At 43.5% G+C, this 26,949-nt stretch overlaps 2 protein-coding genes across 2 annotated transcripts in view; both read left to right on the top strand.

Annotated features, from left to right (window-relative positions):
- LOC125372774 overlaps positions 1-4,939 on the top strand; it is a 7,493-nt gene extending 2,554 nt beyond the window's left edge. Inside the window, exons 4-6 of the mRNA XM_048383402.1 lie at positions 51-104; positions 231-330; positions 4,588-4,939. Coding sequence (XP_048239359.1) covers positions 51-104; positions 231-330; positions 4,588-4,840 — 407 coding nt within the window. The 3' untranslated portion in view covers positions 4,841-4,939. The remainder of the gene's footprint in view (positions 1-50; positions 105-230; positions 331-4,587) is intronic.
- LOC124112373 overlaps positions 1-26,949 on the top strand; it is a 29,354-nt gene extending 2,405 nt beyond the window's left edge. The window contains exons 2-7 of the mRNA XM_048383429.1: positions 9,996-10,239; positions 10,556-10,912; positions 13,047-13,109; positions 13,431-13,523; positions 20,495-20,594; positions 20,772-26,949. Of these exons, the coding sequence (XP_048239386.1) occupies positions 10,017-10,239; positions 10,556-10,912; positions 13,047-13,109; positions 13,431-13,523; positions 20,495-20,594; positions 20,772-21,078 (1,143 nt within the window). The 5' untranslated portion in view covers positions 9,996-10,016 and the 3' untranslated portion in view covers positions 21,079-26,949. The remainder of the gene's footprint in view (positions 1-9,995; positions 10,240-10,555; positions 10,913-13,046; positions 13,110-13,430; positions 13,524-20,494; positions 20,595-20,771) is intronic.

Genomic DNA, 26,949 nt, shown 5'->3' with positions numbered 1-26,949 from the left:
CGCCTCAATCATGTGTCGTGACAAGGCAGGTTATTGTTCTGTTTCATCAGACTCACCAGCGACTACATCAGCTACGTCAAGAAGACCACTTCAAGAAGTGACAGGTATGTGTGTGAGATAATATTTCATAAATGCGTCCCTTCTTTTAGAAATTGTAAATCAAATACAATTTTCAACATGTGTACGGCTTATGTCGGCGTCAATACCATCCCGTGTGTCATGTCTTGCAGAGTGCAGGGACAGTGAGCGAACTTTGACCCTTGTGTCCAGTGTGTGTGGAGTGGCCATCATAATCCTACTGGTCGCTATTGTAGCTATCATCGTCTACTTGTAAGTAACAGTTACCATTCCCGTTAACTGTCCTTAACTGAGGGATATTTGAGCAATAATTGTGCAAACTGTGACACCAGCATGTGACTTGGCACAGTGGTAAAGCAACATAAGCAGCTAGAATTCATATATAGACCCAAGCTGAAATGCCCGTATAATAGGTGTCACGTGACTAATCCCTTTGAACTTACGTAATTACGTATTACTTATGTAATATGTCAGGATGTGTCTTGGACGTTTTATAGTTGTCTCCCGAATATATGATCTGTAACAATGCTTGTCTTATCTTAGTATATGCAAACCCGGACAAGGATGTTGGATAGTATCCCTGATAGTAAAACATCCGCAATAATACCCGAAGCACCGGGACAGATTCTGGATGGATCAACTTTCAGTTCTCTTCCGGAGTGGCACACCTCCGTCAGTCAGGCCACAAACAACTGTCAGTTCTCTGCCAGAGTGGCACACGTCCGTCTGTCAGGCCTTCTTGTCCACAAACAACTGTCAGTTCTCTGCCGGAGTGGCACACGTCCGTCAGTCAGGCCACAAACAACTGTCAGTTCTCTGCCAGAGTGGCACACGTCCGTCAGTCAGGCCTTCGTGTCCACAAACAACTGTCAGTTCTCTGCCAGAGTGGCACACGTCCGTCAGTCAGGCCTTTTTGTCCACAAACAACTGTCAGTTCTCTGCCGGAGTGGCACACGTCCGTCAGTCAGGCCACAAACAACTGTCAGTTCTCTGCCAGAGTGGCACACGTCCGTCAGTCAGGCCTTCGTGTCCACAAACAACTGTAAGTTCTCTGCCAGAGTGGCACACGTCCGTCAGTCAGGCCTTCTTGTCCTCAAACAACTGTCAGTATCCCGGACACGAACAATGTAACTGATCCGATTAAAGAAATATTTCTCTGGGTTAACAGTACAGAAAGAATTATGTTTGAAGAGAATTGTACATCAGATGACAAGTTGCTGTTGTCAGCAATCTACATTACTACATGTGAAATGTCTGAAGTTTATTGGTCATTGCCGTTTTGATAAATTGTCATATCCTCCACTACAGCTGTGTACAACTGAAAACAATTTGCCCTGCTGTCATGGCAACAAAGTTCTTGCAGATCCCTGACAGACTTTGTAATCTCTGCCGTTCGTGTTCCTTACAGCGAAAAGAGGTCGCGTGATGTACATAAACATTGAGCGTTGATGCACATGTACCTTATGCACAGAGCATAAACATGAACATATGTCGTCTGGCAGTATGACAAGAAACAAACTCTTCACATTTAAATCTCATTTGGTTTTCAAATTGTGGTAAATGATAATTATACGATAAATACTTTGTAGTCAACCCGTACTCGCGAGGGGTGAATATACCATCAATGAATCTTACCGCATGTCAGTACAAATACCATTAAAGCTTGTGATACTCCTTCAGTGTTGACTGTCTCCATTCTCCTGGATTGATGTCAATTACCACTATCCCCCTTGTGCTGAAGTTACTGTCACTATTCACATATGTTGATGTTACAGAATCACCAGAAATTATTGAGAATTTAAAGATTGTAATTTTTTTTTCACTCATTACTCACGTATTAAAATTTAATGTGAATATTAGTACAACATAACTCCAGCTTCAAAGACAGGTGAACACTTAGTATTTTGTCAAGTCACCATGGGCAGCAATGCAGACTTCAAGGCGGCGGGGCATACTGCTGATCAAAGAAGTTAGAAAGTCGTGGTTCATGCTGTCTCACTTTCGGACCACCTCTTCTTCCATTTCAGCAATATTTGTCAGATTTTTTTATTGACACTTTCCTTCATAAGCCCCCAAACATTTTCTATTGGATTTAGGACAGGGCTATTGCTTGGCCAGTCTAGTAGTGTCATATTGTGGGTCCGAAACCAGGCCTGAGAATGCTTTGAACGATGTTTTGGGTCGTTGTCTTGCTGGAGAATCCAAGAATTTCCATAGAATACTTGAGCAGATGGAAGTAAATGTCCTTCGAGAATATCTGTGTACCGCTCAATGTTCATATTTCCTTCAAATACACACATGGGCGTTGCCCCTAACACAGATATGCCACCCCGCACGTGGAATTTTGGACTGTACTTTGGGTGCTGATACAAAGTTTTTTCAGTTTGTTTGGTCCAGAATTTTAGTGTATTAGGAAACAGCCACACAGAACTTTCATCTGAGAAAATCACATTGTCCCTGTTAAAATTTCTATGCTCTAAGCACCAGTTCAACCTTCTCTCCTTTTGTTCAGGTTTCATGATCGGTGATGGAATTCCCCGACTTTTCTCCCAACCTACTGCATGCAGCTCAGTTCTAATTGTCTCCTTACAGACAGCCACAGTTCCTCTATCAATCATATCCAGTCTTAAGTTTTCTTAACTCCTTCGTTTGTTTTTAGAAACAAGAATACCAAGCCGCCTCCTGTCACCGACTGTCAATTTTCTGGGCCTACCTGCGCCTCTCTTGTGCTCAATGCCATCCCCTTTTTCAATATTTTTCAAAACACGATAAACAGTGGACAAAGGGATGCCTGTTCTACTTGAAATCACTTTAGCTGATCTGATGTCCTTGTTTTAATACTCTAAAATCAACCTCCTCTTCTCTAAATCATCCATACTGAGGATCACTGAAAATGACGTCTGCTAGCAAGTAAACAAAGGGGGATAGCTCTTGATCATGACAAACTAATGAAATAGGATTAACTGGGTTGTCTCTCTTGAATGAAACCAAGCACTTGATAGCTGGTCAGTGTTTTTTTATACTAGATATCCACTTAAACATATCCCTAAAATTCTCAATTATTTCTGGTCATACTATACAGTCACTATTCACCAGATGTTGAAGTTACTGTCACTATTTACAATATGTTGAAGTTACTGTCACTATTTACAAGATGTTGATGTTACTGTCACCAGGTGTTGAAGTAACTGTCACTATTTATAATATGTTGAAGTTACTGTCACTATTTACAAGATGTTTAAGTTACTGTCACTATTTACAAGATGTTTAAGTTACTGTCACTATTAACAAGATGTTTAAATTACTGTCACTATTCATCTGATGTTGATGTTACTGTCACTATTTACCAGGTGTTGATGTTACTGTCACAATTTACAAGATGTTGAAGTTACTGTCACTATTTACAAGATGTTTAAGTTACTGTCACTATTTACAAGATGTTAAAGTTACTGTCACTATTTACAAGGTGTTTAAATTACTGTCACTATTCATCTGATGTTGATGTTACTGTCACTTTTTACCAGGTGTTGATGTTACTGTCACAATTTACAAGATGTTTAAGTTACTGTCACTATTCACCAGATGTTGAAGTTACTGTCATTACTCACAAGATGTTGATGTTTCCTGTCATTAGTCACTTGCTGTTGAAGTTTCTTGTCACTAGTCATTTACTGTTGATGTTTATTGTCACTAGTCACTTGGTATTGATGTTTCTTGTCGTTAGTCACTTGCCGTTGATGTTTCTTGTCATTAGTCACTTGCTGTTGATGTTTCTTGTCATTAGTCACTTGCTGTTGATGTATCTTGTCACTAGTCACTTGCTGTTGACTTTTCTTGCCACTAGTCACTTGCTGTTGACTTTTCTTGCCACTAATCACTTGCTGTCGACTTTTCTTGCCACTAGTCACTTGCTGTTGACTTTTCTTGCCACTAATCACTTGCTGTTGATGTATCCTGTCACTATTCAGCTCGTACTGATGTTTGTTGTCACTTTCCTCTTGCTGATGACTATTGACATATTATTGGTTCATGCAGATAGGTAGAAAGGCCAGGAACGCCTCGAAAAGACACCGCATCTCTCAACATCATACCATTTCATATTGTTGTAGCGTCCGCCCGGAGAGCGGAAGGTCCGGGGTTCGATCCCGACCGCGTCATACCAAAAGACGTTTTAAGATGGTACTTGTTGTTACCCTGTCTGGCGTTCGGCATTAAGGGGCTAAAAGAAGGACTGGTCGGCTCGGAGTCAGTATACTGTGTCTGAGTGGGGTATTCATGTTAAACTGCGGCATGGTAACTCAGTGAGCTAGCACTATAAATCGGCATCAGTCCGGACTAGTACAAGCAGCCACACAAACACACACACGTACATGCACGTCGCTATATAAGTGCAATAATCTTGGACGCGACGTTAAACCCAATTTCACCTCCCCTCATATTGTTGTAGTTGTAGTCATAACGTGCTACTGTAAGAGTTTTCTCCTTTAACAGTTATATGTTTTATTTCAGCAAGGCAATTAAACCATCCAGGAATACCGCAGTGGTACCTGATCAGAGAGAGGAGCCCACGTACTCACAACTAGGTCACGTGGGGCAGTCAGGTGATCACACCGAGTCTGCGAGGCCTTACAGCGGTTTAATGGACACGACATATAGCACTGTCTTCTGCACTGAACAAAGCCTCGTTGCCTGCTCGGACCATGTCCACTACACCAGCATACAGGATGTCCACGGACATGCCAAGGTCAATATAAACACGTAGCGGCTTCACTGAACTGACAGGTGTCAGTAAGCACCAATGCCGTAATGTGTGAAGCCCATCTCTGGTGTCCCCCGCCGTGATATTACTGGGATATTTATAAAAGCGGCGTAAAACCACTCACTCACTCACTCACTCACTCACTCACTCACTCACTCACTCACTCAACAACAAAACCAGGATAAACAGACTTCACAACAACCACGAACAAGGGGAAGTTACTCGTGTGACACACACATGAATGACGTAGATTAGCATTGATCACTGCACGCTGCCTGAGACAAACGTGTCTGTCTGTGTTCCTGCCTATATGCTATATATATATTATGTTGTCAAATACCACGGTACACGGGACTTACTGCACGCAGTCACGTGGTCAAGACAATAGTTACTAAGAACAGATCAACAGTACCTATACGCCGTGTCAACAGAGACAATGATGAACCTTGAAATATGGAAATAATATGCCCGCTGTTATATGGTTGCTACAACACAATTTTGAGAAGTGATTTGCCCATACTTATGTGTTGTGTTGAATGGTAATGTTATTGTGACCTTCAGCAAGTTGGTATGTCCCGGCAATGTATTGTATGTAATGAAGCGTTTACGTTGTGGTGTACAACAATGCTGTAAGGCTGCCCAGAGTTGAGTCCCTGAGGTGAGTTCGAATCCAAGTTGTTTCGAGGTTTGTCAGCACCACACCAGTGTTTGTGGTAGCGTTTAGGCTGGCAAGCATGTCATGTATTATATATTGTAGAATTGTGTATAATGTATGTAGTTAAGCCGGGGTGTTGACAGATAAACCATATCCACGATCAGGGCAATCAAGACTGAAAGAATCGGGTGGTCAGGATCGTTGATTTGATTGATTGAATTGCTGCAGATTCAGAGTGACAAAACACTCTCCACAAGGCTGTATGACAACTTTCCAACAGTCAACTTTCCCCTCATGTCGAGCAGCTCAAGCTGGCGTCCCCAATCACAGCTTTTGAGATACAATCGAGCATGCTCTGTCTACGAAAATTTCAAAAACGTAATATCTTTCTCGAAAGTTGCTTGAGCATTGATACTCCATTTAAGGCCTTAGAAACGTTTTTTACAAGTTCTATGGAGGAGGACATTTCCTAGTCTGACGCGTCGATGACCAAGCTGATGCTCTATGCACTTCCCTGTTTTGACCATACGTTCCCGTGTTTGTTCCGGTGACTTGCCTTTGCATGTGTTTGTGATGGAAGCAACCGGTGGGGCAGGATGTGCTTACCATTTCGGAAACACCTAACAGAATCACTATTATAACGACATGCTCATGATTAGTCGGAACAGCGGTACAATGGACTCTAATTTAAGCAGATATTTCTCACGATGATGGAAATGTTTTTTGTCGCTTTTATTTTCAAAACACATTCCTCTGAAACAAGAATAAACACACACATTCAGATGTTATTGTCTTTTTGTGATTTATCTGGCAAGAACATTTCAGAAGAAACCAAGCTCCCAAACTCAATATTGTGACAGTCATGAAGCACGTGACATCGGGGACTCGGTTGTGATCAGAAACATATTGTATTCTCAGAACCAAACGCTCAAAGATACTCCTATCTCATTTATACATCCTTATTCGGAGAACATTCTCATGCTCACACACTTTTATTGGTGGGTGTTGACCTTCGACGATAAGGGAAGCCTGAAGTTGTCATTAACTTTACAAGATGTCACTCGACGCTAATAATAGAGAAACTGTGGTAAAAACAATTGTAAATGAAACCTTTTCCTCATGATTTTTGCTTATATATATATATATATATATATATATATATATATATATATATATATATATATATATATACATACTTGCCTACATATTATTTTTAATTACCTTTCTTCTATTTGTTGCTGTGTGCAGTAAAGATCCCTCTGTCATCAGTATCTGATACATCTTCACATGACATTAGAAGTGCCAATGGGAAGTATGTACCACATCCAACAGGAATACTATTATCGTGATGGAAAATGGATTTTAGGAGGAATTATCATAGAATGACATAGGATAACAACTTCCGTCATTTATAATGCGAAGTTGTGGCTTAAGAATGCCTCTAGGGTGTAAACAGATTTGTCTCCCCTTGACAGTGAAGCCAGCTACGGGTCCTTTTCCGCGGAAATGATAGAGCTAACATGAACTCTGTTGTAGACTTCATGAGGTTTCCAACGCTGCTTTAGCAAGGTAACTGCTATACTTTGTTATATATCAGGGGTGTTCTAAACATCTGCTTAACATAGACATTCTCGCATTCTTACAGGACCTAATTGAATGTGATATGTAGCTTGAATTTGCATCATGTAGTTCTCCAACCCAAAGGAAGGCAAAAGGTCTTTTAACACTCGCAAATAGTTTGGCTTCAAAGCCTGCGGTGAACACTGATTACAGGGCCACGATTAGCGGCTGAATAGCGAAGTGGTGCCCTCACATCAAAGGTACTGTATCTATTGAATTTCGCATGCACGAAACAGCTGCCTGGTCATAAAATGGCTGGTAGGACCCTCCATACATGTAAGTTCCAAGTTGTGTGTAGTGGATAGTAAAGTGGCCATGGGTAGCACTATTAAAGCAGCTTTAGTCAGGATCCGTACAATCAGCCATACACGGGGACAGGGGACCACTGTTGCAGCAAGTTATTTTCAGATGTGAATCCATGAAAGGAACCAATTGCTCGATCAGATGCTTTCCTGGCATTAGCTGAAGAAAATAGATCTAGTAGTCGTTGAGCTTCTGCATCAATGTCTCCCAAACTGAATCTGGGATGACAGTTCCTTCAAGCCGCCTTAACTGATGTAAATGAAAGCAAAAGACAATGGCTGCCAAGCAACTGTCTAACTCTAATCAATAAACTGAGTTTAAGATATCAACAACCATGCGAAGCAAAACCATACCTAGATCACTTCTGATCATGATCATTGACTTATGACTATATAACTTCTAAATCGAAATTTTGACATGTCCCTGTGCTTTAGTCAGGTGATCACTTGATTTGCCGTTGCCTGTGTTTGTGCATCGATGGGCCAGAATACCATTTCGTATACTATTGGTGTCTTAATTAGATGATAGTGATTCCTAAACATATGCTTATGATATAGTCAAACTTTTGCAACTGAACTCTGTTTGATTCGATAGTCGAACTTGGCTATAGGGGCGATTATCGAACCACTTAGCAGCTGGTTCCCTCCGAAGTTTCCCTCAGGATAGCTGGCCCCGTCAAGCAGTTTTATCCGGTAAAGCAAATGATCGGTATGGAAATGTGTTTGTCGCTTTAGTTATACAGTCCCGCCTAACTTACATCTACCACAGCGCTGTGTAAACAAGGATAACATATCAAGGCTAAGGACAGAAGGCAAACCAGGTAGTTGTTCAACAGAGTCACATGCAGTGATGCATGTCAGTAACGCGATAGGCGCATGTGTGTACACTCACTGTGCAGTGTGTTCACTTGTTCGCCTTTGGTCAGGAATGAGAAATCTGCTGAAGGCCAGTCCAGACACCAGTGACAATCAGCACTGTACCAACCAATACTCAGTAGTCAGTCATGACTCGCCAGGTAAAGTGTTGTGTGTGTTGTGATTATCTGTGAATGAAGGCCCGGCCGCTGACAGCCAGGGGTAGGACGAATACACACAGCGTGTGACAGCGGGTTAGTTCTTCCCACTCCCGAGCCCTCCGTGTCTGTCAAATATCAACACTTGTGAGTTATATTTCAAACATTGCTGCTTCGTGAGACTTGGAAACAGTCGGTGACAGCGGCCATGTCAACCTGGATATGTCTTGCAGTCGTGGCATGTGTCGTCCCTGTGTCATTGGGTGAGTTTCATATGTCCTTCCTGTGTCACTCCGTGAGTTGTATGGGTACTCCCTATATTACTGGGTGAGTTCGACGTGTGCTCCCTATATTACTGGGTGAGTTTCATATGTCCTTCCTGTGTCACTCCGTGAGTTGTATGGGTACTCCCTATATTACTGGGTGAGTTCGACGTGTCCTCCCTGCGCAACTGGGTGCGTTTCGTGTGTCTTCAAACAAGGGTCAGCGAGTGTGGTGTGTGTACGACTTTTGGAACACTATTATAGAATATTTACAGTCGCTTCAATTTAATATCAAGTTTATGTCCCGATTGAAATAATGTTTACTAATTTTTCACTTTGCCAAATACCTGATGGGGTTTAAGGTAAAGGCGTTGCTCTTCGATGCCCTTCAGAACGGTTTTTGAAAGAATTTGGTTTCTAACTTGTGATTTGCAATTTTTATTATGTCATTGGACTGGAAACAGTTCTACTGTGAAGCCTCATCCCAAATTCGTCCGTCATCCTGAACCACGTGATCTGGCACACGTTTATTCAGCGATATTGACAATGAGCTGCATATGAATTTATAAAATAGAATATTGTTTTTTTCTTCTCAAGTGCTTCAGCATATACTAAAATTGCATATTAAAATTACGACTACTTGGTCCTAGCCCAACCCTGTGCATACAGTTCCAAATATGCATAGATCGTGCTGGTATATAGGGGCTTTAATACGAGCATGGTACAGAGGGGGTTGCCATGCATTTCGACTTCGTATTTACTTCAATGAAAGCTTTGCCTCGTGGGTCGGGTTTGGTTGTTGATTGTGGCTTTCCTGTGGTCTTGGTGATAGTCTTAACGTGTTCTTGCTAATGTAGGCGGTGTACTGGATCGTGTCATTTATTATTTCTGTTAGACAAATGTTATGTTGCATTCGCGAATTACACACTATCCCTTTTCTGCTGTCCGTTTTTGTAATACCTTCTTCGAATTAACTTTGAACACACGCACATATATACATACATGCATGCATTCACACACACACACACACACACACACACACACACACACACACACACACACACACACACACACACACACATACATACATACATACATACACACACACGCACACATTTACACATACGCACACACATACATAAAATATATTTACACATGCAACATTGTATCTTGTATCGTCATTGTATGAGCGTTTTAACTAATGTTAAATATATATATATGAAATCAAAGGAACAGAATCTACTTTAAGGTCAACCAGTCCATACTGTAGAGTCTTGCACCAGCTCTCCTTCCACAAGACTGAATCTGACGTGTGAGACAGGGGAGATGCTCCATGTGATCAGTGTACAGTACCAGAACATGACCCCGAGTTGCGAGTCTCCACCTGGTGCCAGCTGTGTGTTCCTTCAAGAGACTCAGGCTGACAGTCTGTACACAGACTGTAACGGGGTGGCCACGTGTCAGATGGAGGTGCAGAAGTTCTGGGTGGACAACGTCTGTGGAGAGACAACAACCTATCAAGCTACGATATCCTATGAATGTGTGTCTGGTATGTAGACAGGAATGTACAATATATCATCATGAAACTGGATCCATCCAAAATGGTACACATATTGCTGCACTAACATGTGATGCTCAAACGGCCTATGTAAGCTTCAGCAGATACTGATGATGAACATCGTGAACTCATCTGACAATGTCCTGAAGAAAGGCCTGTCTTAATATCTATGATTTTACACCCATGAAATACCAAAGGATGTACACAGGAATGCATCAAGCGGGGTTGATATGTCAGTTTAAATTTAATTAAATTTGCACATCCTTTTTTTCTGTCAGAAGGATTGTCTAAGTGAATGTGTTTTCAGACGACCCGGTTGATGTGTGCGACAACGTGACACAACTCTCCTCAACTGATGACAGCCGACTCTATCTTGCGTTGCCCAATTATCCACATGGCACCAGCTCAGCTGCTGACACGTGCACGTGTGACGTCACAGGGGGCGACATGAATGTGACTGTCCTTGAATACTACTTCCGCCCAGTACAGGGTGTAAGCGCCAATTTGACTCTGACTGGAGACACTACAACATGGGAGTCTTTTACAGCGGGAATACTGGCCTATAACAGTTTAGTCATGGGAAACACGGACAGACTGCGGATAGTGTTTGACCCAATACCAGCTTCAGGAAAGAAAAAAGAATCTATGTGGTTGAAAGTAGAAGGTAAGACTCAAAATCGTCAATACGTATATCCCTGTAGGGAGTTTTGTTTAACATACGGCTCAAAGCTTTCTGGAGATACATATCGGTATTTAAGGCACTCAGTCTGTCTGTTTGTCTGTCTGTCTGTCTGTCTGTCTGTCTGTCTGTCTGTCTGTCTGTCTGTCTGTCTGTCTTTTGTCTGTCTGTCAGTCTGTCTGTCTGTCTGTCTGTCTGTCTGTCTGTCTGTCTGTCTGTCTGTCTGTTTGTCTGTCTGTCTGTCTGTCTGTTTGTCTGTCTGTCTGTCTGTTTGTCTGTTTGTCTGTCTGTCTGTCTGTCTGTTTGTCTGTTTGTCTGTCTGTCTGTTTGTCTGTCTGTCTGTCTGTCTGTCTGTTTGTCTGTCTGTCTGTCTGTCTGTCTGTCTGTCAGTCTGTCTGTCTGTCTGTCTGTCTGTCTGTCTGTTTGTCTGTCTGTCTGTATGTCTGTCTGTCTGTCTGTCTGTTTGTCTGTCTGTCTGTCTGTCTGTCTGTCTGTCTGTTTGTCTGTCTGTCTGTCTGTTTGTCTGTTTGTCTGTCTGTCTGTTTGTCTGTCTGTCAGTCTGTCTGTCTGTCTGTCTGTCTGTCTGTCTGTTTGGCTGTCTGTCTGTCTGTTTGTCTGTTTGTCTGTCTGTCTGTTTGTCTGTCTGTCAGTCTGTCTGTCTGTCTGTCTGTCTGTCTGTTTGTCTGTCTGTCTGTCTGTCTGTCTGTCTGTCTGTCTGTCTGTCTGTCTGTCATGTATGTATACATGGTAGTATATATATATTATAAAGATGTTTGACACTTAGGATCGACACACGACAGTGTACACGGAAAAGGTTATGCAAAGAAACAATACATTTCCCAATTAATAGGAAGTTAACAGCCGAGATTTCGAATGATAATTGAAAGAGATCGGTCGCTTATATTTCTGTACTTACTGATTGATGGAACACGGTGGGTTAGTTTTGCATGACTGCCCTCTTTAAGAATTGACTTGAATATTTGTTGCGTTTATTGAGGTAAAAACATAAAACCCGCTGTGCACACAGTGTTAATCAGCTTGGTATTGTTACCTGCCTCACCAAATGAATGCATGCCGTCTTACCTTTATATCTTCATGAAGCGCAGGGGGCGGTCGGGTAGCCTAGTGGTTAAAGCGTTCGCTCGTCACGAAGAAGACCCGGGTTCGATTCCCGATATGGGTGCAATGTGTGAAGCCCATTTCTGGTGTCCCCCGGCGTGATATTGCTGTAATATTGCTAAAAGCGGCGTAAAACCATACTCACTCACTCACTCATGAAGCGTAGGCAGAGTTGAGTCAATTCTATTTAATATACAAGTCAACAAAAATAACTTCACAAACTGTATATTTAATTAAGAATTGACTTTCACTTTGTGTCAATTCGTTGGAATATGACCTTTCATAGAGTGAGGGCCACACTGTATGAACGTCAGGACTTGCGGAGATCATTGATCAATTGGCCTATCATTGAAAGGTGATAAAAGATGTATTAAATAGACACTGAGGTAAATTCATAGATTGCTGTAGGCTGTCGCTGTGAGCCAAGACACGGATCGAGTTGACACTACGATAGTTTGGATGTGCATTTCTTCGATTTGTTCTCAAGAATGGGTCGTAGCGAGGATATTCGTGAACGATCATACAGTCACGCTCTCTGACGTTTCTTAATGTATACTGAAAAGCTGATTTCAAGGTTAATGGGTCTAAATGTTCAGAAACAACGCTTCTGTATGTATTCGTGCTAGGGAATTCCCAGGTCTTCCCCCGGGAAAATTAAAGTTGTCCGTCAGTGATTATGTCATTTCAAGAACATGGTCTCATGAAAAACGTATTGTCGTCGAATTCAGCCCATCATATTATCAGCCAAACAGGAACAGGTAGACAGCTATTCTTTCATTGCATGTATGAGAACATAAACGCAAAATAAGGATTTATAGGCAATTATTGGTGCAACTTAATGAAAATACTTGGTTAGTCAATTAACTGCCATGGAATCACTTGCAGTGTATTACACTGAAATCCAATGTGAATGTTTGCATAAAGTATATATTGTTTGACATATAAATCACAAGTTTTTCTCTCTCTGATTTATTCATAAAACATTCGCCTTATTATTTAGGTTCATCCCCAATACAAGTAACATGTAATGGCAGTCCACTCCCGACCACAACTCCAGATACAGGTAGGTATGTTTAGTAACGTTCGATTGTTCATTTGTAGCACCTGTTTGATGTAGATTTCTGTAGATTCATTTAACACCTTTAATGGGAATGGTATGCAAAATATGTTGGATTACGTCTATGCCAACATTGACACAGTGCATCTTTTCAACTATTGTTTCGTTGTCAATAAGTTCCCCTTTTATTTTGTTTGCTAGTATTCAGTTCTGGGTCACAAGAGTTCGACAGGAAGCTTTCTGAACTGTCTTTGTTTTACTTCTTGTAGGTATAAAACAGGTATAAATAGGAATGGCGATAGTTCTACTCAGTCGCTTTTGTTTCAGCTTCTGTCCCTGGTTCTTTCCCCTCCCTCTCAACTTCTCACACTACTGTAGCTGTGGCTAGAAGCTCGACAGATAGCGGACAGGGACAACCAGGTGAGTATATCTAACACTACTGTAGCTGTGGCTAGCGGACAGGGACAACCAGGTGAGTATATCTAACACTACTGTAGCCGTGGCTAGCGGAGAGGGACAACCAGGTGAGTATATCTAACACTACTGTAGCTGTGGCTAGCGGAGAGGGACAACCAGGTGAGTATATCTAACACTACTGTAGCTGTGACTAGCAGACAGGGACAGCCAGGTGAGTATATCTAACACTACTGTAGCTGTGACTAGCGGAGAGGGACAACCAGGTGAGTACATCTGACACTACTGTAGCCGTGGCTAGCGGAGAGGGACAACCAGGTGAGTATATCTAACACTACTGTAGCTGTGGGTAGCGGAGAGGGACAACCAGGTGAGTATATCTAACACTACTGTAGATGTAGCAAGCGGACAGGGACAACCAGGAGAGTATATCTAACACTACTGTAGCTGTGACTAGCAGACAGGGACAGCCAGGTGAGTATATCTGACACTACTGTAGCTGTGGCTAGCGGAGAGGGACAACCAAGTGAGTATATCTAACACTACTGTAGCTGTGGGTAGCGGACAGGGACAACCAGGTGAGTATATCTAACACTACTGTAGCCGTGGCTAGCGGAGAGGGACCCCAGGTGAGTATATCTAACACTAATGTAGCTGTGACTAGCAGACAGGGACAGCCAGGTGAGTATATCTAACACTACTGTAGCTGTGGCTAGCGGAGAGGGACAACCAGGTGAGTATATCTAACACTACTGTAGCCGTGGCTAGCGGACAGGGACAACCAGGTGAGTATATCTAACACTACTGTAGCTGTAGCTAGCGGAGAGGGACAACCAGGTGAGAACATCTAACACTACTGTAGCTGTGGCTAGCGGAGAGGGACAACCAGGTGAGTATATCTAACACTACTGTAGCTGTAGCTAGCGGACAGGGACAACCAGGAGAGTATATCTAACACTAGTGTAGCTGTGACTAGCAGACAGGGACAGCCAGGTGAGTATATCTGACACTACTGTAGCTGTGGCTAGCGGAGAGGGACAACCAAGTGAGTATATCTAACACTACTGTAGCTGTGGGTAGCGGACAGGGACAACCAGGTGAGTATATCTAACACTACTGTAGCCGTGGCTAGCGGAGAGGGACAGCCAGGTGAGTATATCTAACACTAATGTAGCTGTGACTAGCAGACAGGGACAGCCAGGTGAGTATATCTAACACTACTGTAGCTGTGGCTAGCGGAGAGGGACAACCAGGTGAGTATATCTAACACTACTGTAGCCGTGGCTAGCGGACAGGGACAACCAGGTGAGTATATCTGACACTACTGTAGCTGTAGCTAGCGGAGAGGGACAACCAGGTGAGAACATCTAACACTACTGTAGCTGTGGCTAGCGGAGAGGGACAACCAGGTGAGTATATCTAACACTACTGTAGCTGTGGCTAGCGGAGAGGGACAACCAGGTGAGTATATCTAACACTACTGTAGCTGTAGCTAGCGGAGAGGGACAACAAGGTGAGTACATCTAACACTACTGTAGCTGTGGCTAGCGGAGAGGGACAACAAGGTGAGTACATCTGACACTACTGTAGATGTAGCTAGCGGACAGGGACAACCAGGTGAGTATATCTAACACTACTGTAGCTGTGACTAGCGGACAGGGACAACCAGGTGAGTATATCTAACACTACTGTAGCTGTAGCTAGCGGACAGGGACAACCAGGTGAGTATATCTAACACAACTGTAGCTGCAGCTAGCAGACAGGGACAACCAGGTGAGTATATCTAACACTAGTGTAGCTGTGGCTAGCGGACAGGGACAACCAGGTGAGTATATCTAACACTACTGTAGCTGTGGCTAGCGGACAGGGACAACTAGGTGAGTATATCTAACACTACTGTAGCTGTGGCTAGCGGACAGGGACAACCAGGTGAGTATATCTAACACCACTGTAGCTGTGACTAGCAGACAGGGACAACCAGGGGAGTACATCTAACACTACTGTAGCTGTAGCTAGCGGAGAGGGACAAGCAGGTGAGTATATCTAACACTAGTGTAGCTGTGGCTAGCGGACAGGGACAACCAGGTGAGTATATCTAACACTACTGTAGCTGTGGCTAGCGGACAGGGACACCTAGGTGAGTACATCTAACACCACTGTAGCTGTGGCTAGCGGACAGGGACAACCAGGTGAGTATATCTAACACTACTGTAGCTGTGGCTAGCGGAGAGGGACAACCAGGTGAGTATATCTAACACTACTGTAGCTGTTGCTAGCGGAGAGGGACAACAAAGTGAGTACATCTAACACTACTGTAGCTGTGGCTAGCGGAGAGGGACAACAAGGTGAGTACATCTGACACTACTGTAGATGTAGCTAGCGGACAGGGACAACCAGGTGAGTATATCTAACACTACTGTAGCTGTGACTAGCGGACAGGGACAACCAAGTGAGTATATCTAACACTACTGTAGCTGTGACTAGCAGACAGGGACAACCAGGTGAGTATATCTAACACTACTGTAGCTGTAGCTCGCGGACAGGGACAACCAGGTGAGTATATCTAACACTACTGTAGCTGTGGCTAGAAGCTCGACAGATAGCGGAGAGGGACAACCAGGTGAGTATATCTAACACTAGTGTAGCTGTGGCTAGAAGCTCGACAGATAGCGGAGAGGGACAACCAGGTGAGTATATCTAACACTAGTGTAGCTGTGGCTAGAAGCTCGACAGATAGCGGAGAGGGACAACCAGGTGAGTATATCTAACACTACTGTAGCTGTGGCTAGAAGCTCGACAGATAGCGGAGAGGGACAACCAGGTGAGTATATCTAACACTAGTGTAGCTGTGGCTAGAAGCTCGACAGATAGCGGAGAGGGACAACCAGGTGAGTATATCTAACACTACTGTAGCTGTGGCTAGAAGCTCGACAGATAGCGGAGAGGGACAACCAGGTGAGTATATCTAACACTACTGTAGCTGTGGCTAGAAGCTCGACAGATAGCGGAGAGGGACAACCAGGTGAGTATATCTAACACTACTGTAGCTGTGGCTAGAAGCTCGACAGATAGCGGAGAGGGACAACCAGGTGAGTATATCTAACACTAGTGTAGCTGTGGCTAGCGGACATGGACAACCAGGTGAGTATATCTAACACTAGTGTAGCTGTGGCTAGAAGCTCGACAGATAGCGGAGAGGGACAACCAGGTGAGTATATCTAACACTAGTGTAGCTGTGGCTAGCGGACAGGGACAACCAGGTGAGTATATCTAACACTACTGTAGCTGTGGCTAGCGGACAGGGACAACCAGGTGAGTATATCTAACACTAGTGTAGCTGTGGCTAGCGGACAGGGACAACCAGGTGAGTATATCTAACACTACTGTAGCTGTGGCTAGCGGACAGGGACAACCAGGTGAGTATATCTAACACCACTGTAGCTGTAGCTAGCGGACAGGGACAACCAGGTGAGTATATCTAACACTACTGTAGCTGTAGCTAGCGGAGAGGGACAACCAGGTGAGTATATCTAACACTACTGTAGCTGTGGCTAGAAGCTCGACAGATAGCGGAGAGGGACAACCAGGTGAGTATATCTAACACTAGTGTAGCTGTGGCTAGCGGACATGGACAACCAGGTGAGTATATCTAACACTAGTGTAGCTGTGGCTAGAAGCTCGACAGATAGCGGAGAGGGACAACCAGGTGAGTATATCTAACACTAGTGTAGCTGTGGCTAGCGGACAGGGACAACCAGGTGAGTATATCTAACACTACTGTAGCTGTGGCTAGCGGACAGGGACAACCAGGTGAGTATATCTAACACCACTGTAGCTGTAGCTAGCGGACAGGGACAACCAGGTGAGTATATCTAACACTAGTGTAGCTGTGGCTAGCGGACAGGGACAACCAGGTGAGTATATCTAACACTACTGTAGCTGTGGCTAGCGGACAGGGACAACCAGGTGAGTATATCTAACACCACTGTAGCTGTAGCTAGCGGACAGGGACAACCAGGTGAGTATATCTAACACTACTGTAGCTGTGGCTAGCGGACAGGGACAACCAGGTGAGTATATCTAACACCACTGTAGCTGTAGCTAGCGGACAGGGACAACCAGGTGAGTATATCTAACACTACTGTAGCTGTAGCTAGCGGAGAGGGACAACCAGGTGAGTATATCTAACACTACTGTACCATCTCTAGTAACTCGCCAGATAGCGGAAAGGGACAAGCAGGTGAGTATATCTAACACAACTGTACCCTTGCTTAGTAACTCGCTAGGCAGATTATGGGCACAACCAGCTTGGACTTACCATTTCCCTTTTGTTAGTTTGCTGCACTTTATTTCATTCCTACCTAACCAATGCACAGTTTACTGGTTATCACTTGTGTTAGACGTCATTTAAGAATTGACTTTCACTTGTGTGAGTTCATTGGAGTATGAACCTCCATAGAGTGAGGGCCAAACTGTATGAACGTCGGAGCTTGCCACAAAGTGAAAGTCAATTCTTATATTTTGTTATGTAACCAGTTTTACCTCAAATGACGTAGACCTTGATCTATACACAATTCTTTTTAGTACGTTGACTTCATGTTTACACTGACAGCCATACAACAACCAGTTGTTCCTCAAATCGAGAGGTGACATGAACTTATGTATGCTCAACATGCTCAACAGGGACAGCTTTTGTAGTTTCTTTAGAACAAATGTACTCAAACAATATCCTCATTTGATGAGAAAGGTCTGTTAAGAACTACCTCTTATCACTCAGTCACAATAACAGCGCGTCGTTATACATTTACATCAAGTAAGACGTCAAAATGGCCGACACGATAAACATGACGGGAGAGATTTCGGAAGTTGTTAATGAACATGTGGCGGTTACATGTGTAAGTCATCATTGGCCAACTGGCCGATCATTGAAAGGTTATTAAAGATGCGTCAAACATACACCAAGGTAAATTCATAGATTGCTCGAGACGGTCGCTGTTAGCCTAGACACGGATCGAGTTGATACAATGATTGTTTTCGATGTGCATTTCTTCGTTTTGTTCATTAGGATGATATTCGTGAACAATCACGCAGTCTGACGTGTCTCTATGCATACTGAAACGCTGAGTTCAAGGTTAAAGGTTCTAAATTATCAGAAAGAACGCTTCTGTATGTTTTCGTGCGAGGGAATTCCCGGGGGTTTCCCCAGGAATGTGGAAGTAGTCCGTCAGTGTTTACGTCATTTCAAGAACACGGTCTCGTGAAAAACGTATGAACGTCACATTGTGTCGTTCATAAACTTATGAACGTCATTTGAAAAGCCGTATATCGTGTAAACGTCAATTAAAAAATTATAATGGGATATGTCTGTACAATAACTGACTATTGTTGTCACGTTTTGATTTAAAACGTCTTTGGTTTGGTTTTGTATAGAAACCCGCGATCATGATACATCATTCTGTTTGTTATTGTCAGGCAAGCGTGTAACTATATCCTGACTCAGAGGGAAGTAGCTGGGTTGTTACCTTGGCAACCCTACTCCACATTATCTGACGTTTCACTGACTAGATCATTCAGTAATAATAAATCAGATGTTTTTATCACGGTAGAGAAAACGAGGTTCCCTTGCCAGGTGACAATACACCGTGTACGGTACAATAACGTTCTAATGATCAATCGTCATCATACAGTTGCTACATGGTCCAGTCAGTAACTTACACCGTACGTCATGCCGACAGGCACAGACACCTGGCCGTGGTTGCGCGAACACCTGGTATCATCACTATTTGATAGTGACTCCTCACCGCTTATGATATAGCCGGAACAGACGAATAATGGATTCTACATTAAGTAGAGGTTTCTTAACATGATGTAACTGGTTTCGTCGGTACTGTGGTATATTGGATGGAAGGTGGTACATTGGATGGAAGGTGGTACATTGGATGGAAGGTGGTACATTGGATGGAAGGTAGTACATTGGATGGAAGGTGGTATATTGGATGGAAGGTACTGTGGTACATTGGATGGAAGGTACTGTGGTGCATTGGATGGAAGGTACTGTGGTGTATTGGATGGAAGGTGGTACATTGGATGGAAGGTACTGTTGTATAGTGGATGGAAGGTACTGTGGTACATTGGATGGAAGGTACTGTGGTATATTGGATGGAAGGTACTGTGGTGTATTGGATGGAAGGTACTGTGGTACATTGGATGGAAGGTACTGTGGTATAGTGGATGGAAGGTACTGTGGTACATTGGATAGAAGATACTGTGGTATAGTGGGTGGAAGGTACTGTGGTACATTGGATGGAAGGTACTGTGGTACATTGGATGGAAGGTACGGTGGTAAATTGGATGGAAGCTACTGTGGTACATTGGATGGAAGGTGGTAAATTGGGTGGAAGGTACTGTGGTATAGTGGATGGAAGGTACTGTGGTATAGTGGATGGAAGGTACTGTGGTACATTGGATGGGAAGTACTGTGGTACATTTGATGGAAGGAACTGAGGTACATTGGATGGAAGGTACTGAGGTGTAATGGATGGGAGGTACTGTGGTGTATTGGATGGAAGGTACTGTGGTACATTGGATGGGAAGTACTGTGGTACATTGGATGGAAGGTACTGAGGTACATTGGATGGAAGGTACTGTGGCTCAGTTGTAAGTACCATCGATAAGTACATAATGACCGAAGGGGCGGTCGGGTAGCCTAGTGGTTAATGCGTTCGCTCGTCACGCCGAAGACCCGGGTTCGATTCCCGACATGGGTACAATGTGTGAAGCCCATTTCTGGTGTCCCCCGCCGTGATATTGCTGGAATATTGCTAAAAGCGGCGTAAAACCATACTCACTCACTCACTCACATAATGAACGAAAAGTAGAAAATATGTTGGTGTATTTTGTTAAGTCTGAACTTTCGTGCACATTTGTTATGAATATTTTCTTGGCATGGCATTGACGGGTTTTGTTTTCTGATGTAGAATATGGTGACGATGACAATGTTTTGGCGGTTGTGTCCAGTGTTTGTGGCGTGGTCATCGTGGTTCTACTGGTCATTGTTGTCACACTGATCTTCTACATGTAAGTACTTTAGCCATTCTCGTCAATGTAGCAGGCCTATAGTACAGTAAAACAGTACGCTCTAGCTTTGTTATAAGTCCCTGACTGAAGTCATTTGTTTAATTAATTCAATCGAATTCAAACGGGACTATATTTTCTCTTCTCTGCACCTTACAAGGAATTTGAATTTCATTTCAGCAAAGTAATCAAACATTCAAGAAATACTGCAGCATCACCAGATCAGACCAACGAGGAGCCTACCTACAAACATTATAATCACGTGACGGAAACACTTGACAACATCGAGTCCTCTGTTCCCGCCAGTGGTGAAGGAGGCACAGTGAGTCCCACGGCCATCTACACCGGACTCAGTCCCTACACAAACCAGGATCACGAGTACGGGAAACTACACCTGTATAGTGATGCCGGTTCTGAGACTACAGTGAGAGCTGAGGACACTGTAATCGCGAGTGAGTGCATGTTGTTTTACGTGACAGTTCTGTGACTACAGTGAGATCTGAGGACACTGTGTAATCGGGAGTGAGTGCATGTTGTTTTACGTGACAGTTCTGTGACTACAGTGAGAGCTGAGGACACTGTGTAATCGCGAGTGAGTGCATGTTGTTTTACGTGACAGTTCTGTGACTACAGTGAGAGATGAGGACACTGTGTAATCGCGAGTGAGTGCATGTTGTTTTACGTGACAGTTCTGTGACTACAGTGAGAGATGAGGACACTGTAATCGCGAGTGAGTGCATGTTGTTTTACGTGACAGTTCTGTGACTACAGTGAGAGCTGAGGACACTGTGTAATCGCGAGTGAGTGCATGTTGTTTTACGTGACAGTTCTGTGACTACAGTGAGAGATGAGGACACTGTGTAATCGCGAGTGAGTGCATGTTGTTTTACGTGACAGTTCTGTGACTACAGTGAGAGCTGAGGACACTGTGTAATCGGGAGTGAGTGCATGTTGTTTTACGTGACAGTTCTGTGACTACAGTGAGAGATGAGGACACTGTGTAATCGCGAGTGAGTGCATGTTGTTTTACGTGACAGTTCTGTGACTACAGTGAGATCTGAGGACACTGTGTAATCGCGAGTGAGTGCATGTTGTTTTACGTGACAGTTCTGTGACTACAGTGAGAGATGAGGACACTGTGTAATCGCGAGTGAGTGCATGTTGTTTTACGTGACAGTTCTGTGACTACAGTGAGAGATGAGGACACTGTGTAATCGGGAGTGAGTGCATGTTGTTTTACGTGACAGTTCTGTGACTACAGTGAGAGCTGAGGACACTGTGTAATCGCGAGTGAGTGCATGTTGTTTTACGTGACAGTTCTGTGACTACAGTGAGAGATGAGGACACTGTGTAATCGCGAGTGAGTGCATGTTGTTTTACGTGACAGTTCTGTGACTACAGTGAGAGATGAGGACACTGTAATCGCGAGTGAGTGCATGTTGTTTTACGTGACAGTTCTGTGACTACAGTGAGATCTGAGGACACTGTGTAATCGCGAGTGAGTGCATGTTGTTTTACGTGACAGTTCTGTGACTACAGTGAGAGCTGAGGACACTGTGTAATCGGGAGTGAGTGCATGTTGTTTTACGTGACAGTTCTGTGACTACAGTGAGAGATGAGGACACTGTGTAATCGGGAGTGAGTGCATGTTGTTTTACGTGACAGTTCTGTGACTACAGTGAGAGATGAGGACACTGTGTAATCGCGAGTGAGTGCATGTTGTTTTACGTGACAGTTCTGTGACTACAGTGAGAGATGAGGACACTGTAATCGCGAGTGAGTGCATGTTGTTTTACGTGACAGTTCTGTGACTACAGTGAGATCTGAGGACACTGTGTAATCGCGAGTGAGTGCATGTTGTTTTACGTGACAGTTCTGTGACTACAGTGAGAGCTGAGGACACTGTGTAATCGCGAGTGAGTGCATGTTGTTTTACGTGACAGTTCTGTGACTACAGTGAGAGATGAGGACACTGTAATCGCGAGTGAGTGCATGTTGTTTTACGTGACAGTTCTGTGACTACAGTGAGAGATGAGGACACTGTGTAATCGCGAGTGAGTGCATGTTGTTTTACGTGACAGTTCTGTGACTACAGTGAGATCTGAGGACACTGTAATCGCGAGTGAGTGCATGTTGTTTTACGTGACAGTTCTGTGACTACAGTGAGATCTGAGGACACTGTGTAATCGCGAGTGAGTGCATGTTGTTTTACGTGACAGTTCTGTGACTACAGTGAGATCTGAGGACACTGTGTAATCGCGAGTGAGTGCATGTTGTTTTACGTGACAGTTCTGTGACTACAGTGAGATCTGAGGACACTGTGTAATCGCGAGTGAGTGCATGTTGTTTTACGTGACAGTTCTGTGACTACAGTGAGATCTGAGGACACTGTGTAATCGGGAGTGAGTGCATGTTGTTTTACGTGACAGTTCTGTGACTACAGTGAGAGATGAGGACACTGTGTAATCGGGAGTGAGTGCATGTTGTTTTACGTGACAGTTCTGTGACTACAGTGAGAGATGAGGACACTGTGTAATCGGGAGTGAGTGCATGTTGTTTTACGTGACAGTTCTGTGACTACAGTGAGAGCTGAGGACACTGTGTAATCGCGAGTGAGTGCATGTTGTTTTACGTGACAGTTCTGTGACTACAGTGAGAGATGAGGACACTGTGTAATCGCGAGTGAGTGCATGTTGTTTTACGTGACAGTTCTGTGACTACAGTGAGAGATGAGGACACTGTAATCGCGAGTGAGTGCATGTTGTTTTACGTGACAGTTCTGTGACTACAGTGAGAGCTGAGGACACTGTGTAATCGCGAGTGAGTGCATGTTGTTTTACGTGACAGTTCTGTGACTACAGTGAGAGATGAGGACACTGTAATCGCGAGTGAGTGCATGTTGTTTTACGTGACAGTTCTGTGACTACAGTGAGAGATGAGGACACTGTAATCGCGAGTGAGTGCATGTTGTTTTACGTGACAGTTCTGTGACTACAGTGAGAGATGAGGACACTGTGTAATCGCGAGTGAGTGCATGTTGTTTTACGTGACAGTTCTGTGACTACAGTGAGAGCTGAGGACACTGTGTAATCGGGAGTGAGTGCATGTTGTTTTACGTGACAGTTCTGTGACTACAGTGAGAGATGAGGACACTGTAATCGCGAGTGAGTGCATGTTGTTTTACGTGACAGTTCTGTGACTACAGTGAGATCTGAGGACACTGTGTAATCGCGAGTGAGTGCATGTTGTTTTACGTGACAGTTCTGTGACTACAGTGAGAGCTGAGGACACTGTGTAATCGCGAGTGAGTGCATGTTGTTTTACGTGACAGTTCTGTGACTACAGTGAGAGATGAGGACACTGTAATCGCGAGTGAGTGCATGTTGTTTTACGTGACAGTTCTGTGACTACAGTGAGAGATGAGGACACTGTGTAATCGCGAGTGAGTGCATGTTGTTTTACGTGACAGTTCTGTGACTACAGTGAGATCTGAGGACACTGTAATCGCGAGTGAGTGCATGTTGTTTTACGTGACAGTTCTGTGACTACAGTGAGATCTGAGGACACTGTGTAATCGCGAGTGAGTGCATGTTGTTTTACGTGACAGTTCTGCGACTACAGTGAGAGATGAGGACACTGTAATCGCGAGTGAGTGCATGTTGTTTTACGTGACAGTTCTGTGACTACAGTGAGAGATGAGGACACTGTGTAATCGCGAGTGAGTGCATGTTGTTTTACGTGACAGTTCTGTGACTACAGTGAGATCTGAGGACACTGTGTAATCGCGAGTGAGTGCATGTTGTTTTACGTGACAGTTCTGTGACTACAGTGAGAGATGAGGACACTGTAATCGCGAGTGAGTGCATGTTGTTTTACGTGACAGTTCTGTGACTACAGTGAGAGATGAGGACACTGTAATCGCGAGTGAGTGCATGTTGTTTTACGTGACAGTTCTGTGACTACAGTGAGATCTGAGGACACTGTGTAATCGCGAGTGAGTGCATGTTGTTTTACGTGACAGTTCTGTGACTACAGTGAGAGCTGAGGACACTGTGTAATCGCGAGTGAGTGCATGTTGTTTTACGTGACAGTTCTGTGACTACAGTGAGAGATGAGGACACTGTGTAATCGGGAGTGAGTGCATGTTGTTTTACGTGACAGTTCTGTGACTACAGTGAGAGCTGAGGACACTGTAATCGCGAGTGAGTGCATGTTGTTTTACGTGACAGTTCTGTGACTACAGTGAGAGATGAGGACACTGTAATCGCGAGTGAGTGCATGTTGTTTTACGTGACAGTTCTGTGACTACAGTGAGATCTGAGGACACTGTGTAATCGGGAGTGAGTGCATGTTGTTTTACGTGACAGTTCTGTGACTACAGTGAGAGCTGAGGACACTGTGTAATCGCGAATGAGTGCCAGCAACTGCCCAGCTATACCAGGGCGGCCAGTACATCAGTGGAGAATCGTATGAGTAATTACCCAGGCCGACTGATACGATGGCCTTTGTCAGGTCACAAATTGAACGCAAGTTATACTCAGACACCTACAACGAGCATAAGGTCATACATTGAACGCAAGTCATCATCAGACAACTACAACAAGCACTATACTGAGGAGTTATTCTAGCTAGACATCCACCCCGGGTGTGAGACTTGCCCTGACCCACGGTGTAGATGTTGTGCATGTACACGGTGTGGTGATCAGTAGAATGAAGCAGGGTTGTGTGTTGTCACCGACATTATTTTCCGAGGAATTAACGAATTACATTTCGTTATCAATGTTACGGGTAACAGTTAATGTTGAATTGTGTGGACAATTGATGTAGAAGATGATTAATCCTAATACATCTAAAATTAATCATCATAGACCACAATCGGTTAAACGCTCTAGTGTAAGTTTTGTTTACGGGGGATACAATATTGAAATCTTTAATGCTTATAAATACCTAGGACTATGGCAGCAGGAACATCTAGATCTGCAGTTCCCTGCTGGGGAAATTGCTAAGTCGGCTGGAAGAGCCCTCAATGTTATATAATAAGTCAATTTTAAACCGTCGGCGGAATGCCCTGTGTTGCTTTTAATATTTTACATGATAATCTTGTAAAAAACATATTAACGTATGGATCTGCAATTTGGGGTAATACTTTACATGATAATCTTGTACAAACCACCTTAAGGTATGGATCTGCAAGTTGGGGTAATACTTTATATGAAATGCGTAAATTGGGGTAATAGAGAAAACAGTTGCATAAATGCCATCCAAAACAGAGACTGTCGGGTGTGTTGGGGTGTTGAGAGAACTACCCCTACTTTGGTCATAAGAGGTGAAATGGGTGGAGGGTCATATATTACAAAACAAAAAAATAGAAGTTGTACGTTTCTGGAAGAAATTGAATCCAGCCCCCCATAAAGATGGAATTTGAACGACTCGGGCAACATTAACGGTAATAAATTAAACACTTTCAGATTATTCAAAAGTATTCTGAACGTTTCATTTTATGCACGTTATATCTTAGAGAGAGATCGCGACGAAGTACAATATCTAAACCTCGCCGTGGTACCTTGCCTTAAGTTCTAGAAACAGGCCGTTATACACGCCCGAAAACACCTGTTTCTGACCGTATTTGTAAATTATGCAATACTCAAAATGTATGTATATATGTGGCGTTTTATTTTTTTATTTCAAAATTAGCAAATAGTGGTATATACGTGATCTTACCTATCATTTTCAATCACATGTTACGAACAAAAGTATGTTTGGTTCCAGCATTGATGTGTCATGTTGTATTGTATGGATGGGATATATTTTAGTTTCTTGTTTGTGTGTATTGCTGTGTCTTAATCATGGGAGGTAGAGTTGTGCAGTTATGTTTTATGTTTGTATCATGTGATAATGTTTTGTTTTGTAGTTGGTTGGGTGTAAGCTTGTATTTGTGTAATGTGTTCTATGCATGTGTATGGGTTGGTGTGAGCAGGTGCGTGTGTGGATGATGGTGTGAATGGTTCTACATTCATGCAGCCAGCTGTGTTTGCTGGGCCGGGGTGAGTAGGGGCGGATATAAATGGGTTTTGGTTTCATGAAGTTTTATGAATCACATGATTTTTTTTATAAATTATGTGAATTGATGTGTAAGGTGAAGAAGTCTCATAGCCGTCACAGGCCAATAGTGGCAAGCCACTGTGCAGTTTACGCTCTGATTCTGTGATTTTTTTTTTTTCTGAACAGCGGGTAACACTTTAATACAATATTTTTCTTCTTCTGTGTTTTGTTCATCGATCTGAATGTGTTATTGCCGCAGAACTGGATGCATCGTACAGCAGGAAGACACACACAATTATTAAATAATGCTTCAGTT

Source organism: Haliotis rufescens, unplaced genomic scaffold (assembly GCF_023055435.1).
Source record: "Haliotis rufescens isolate VD_foot unplaced genomic scaffold, xgHalRufe1.0.p SCAF_48, whole genome shotgun sequence".
Classification (NCBI taxonomy): Eukaryota; Metazoa; Mollusca; class Gastropoda; order Lepetellida; family Haliotidae; genus Haliotis; species Haliotis rufescens.
The sequence above is the reverse complement of the archived record's forward strand: the minus strand, read 5'-3'. Positions and strand labels throughout refer to the sequence as shown.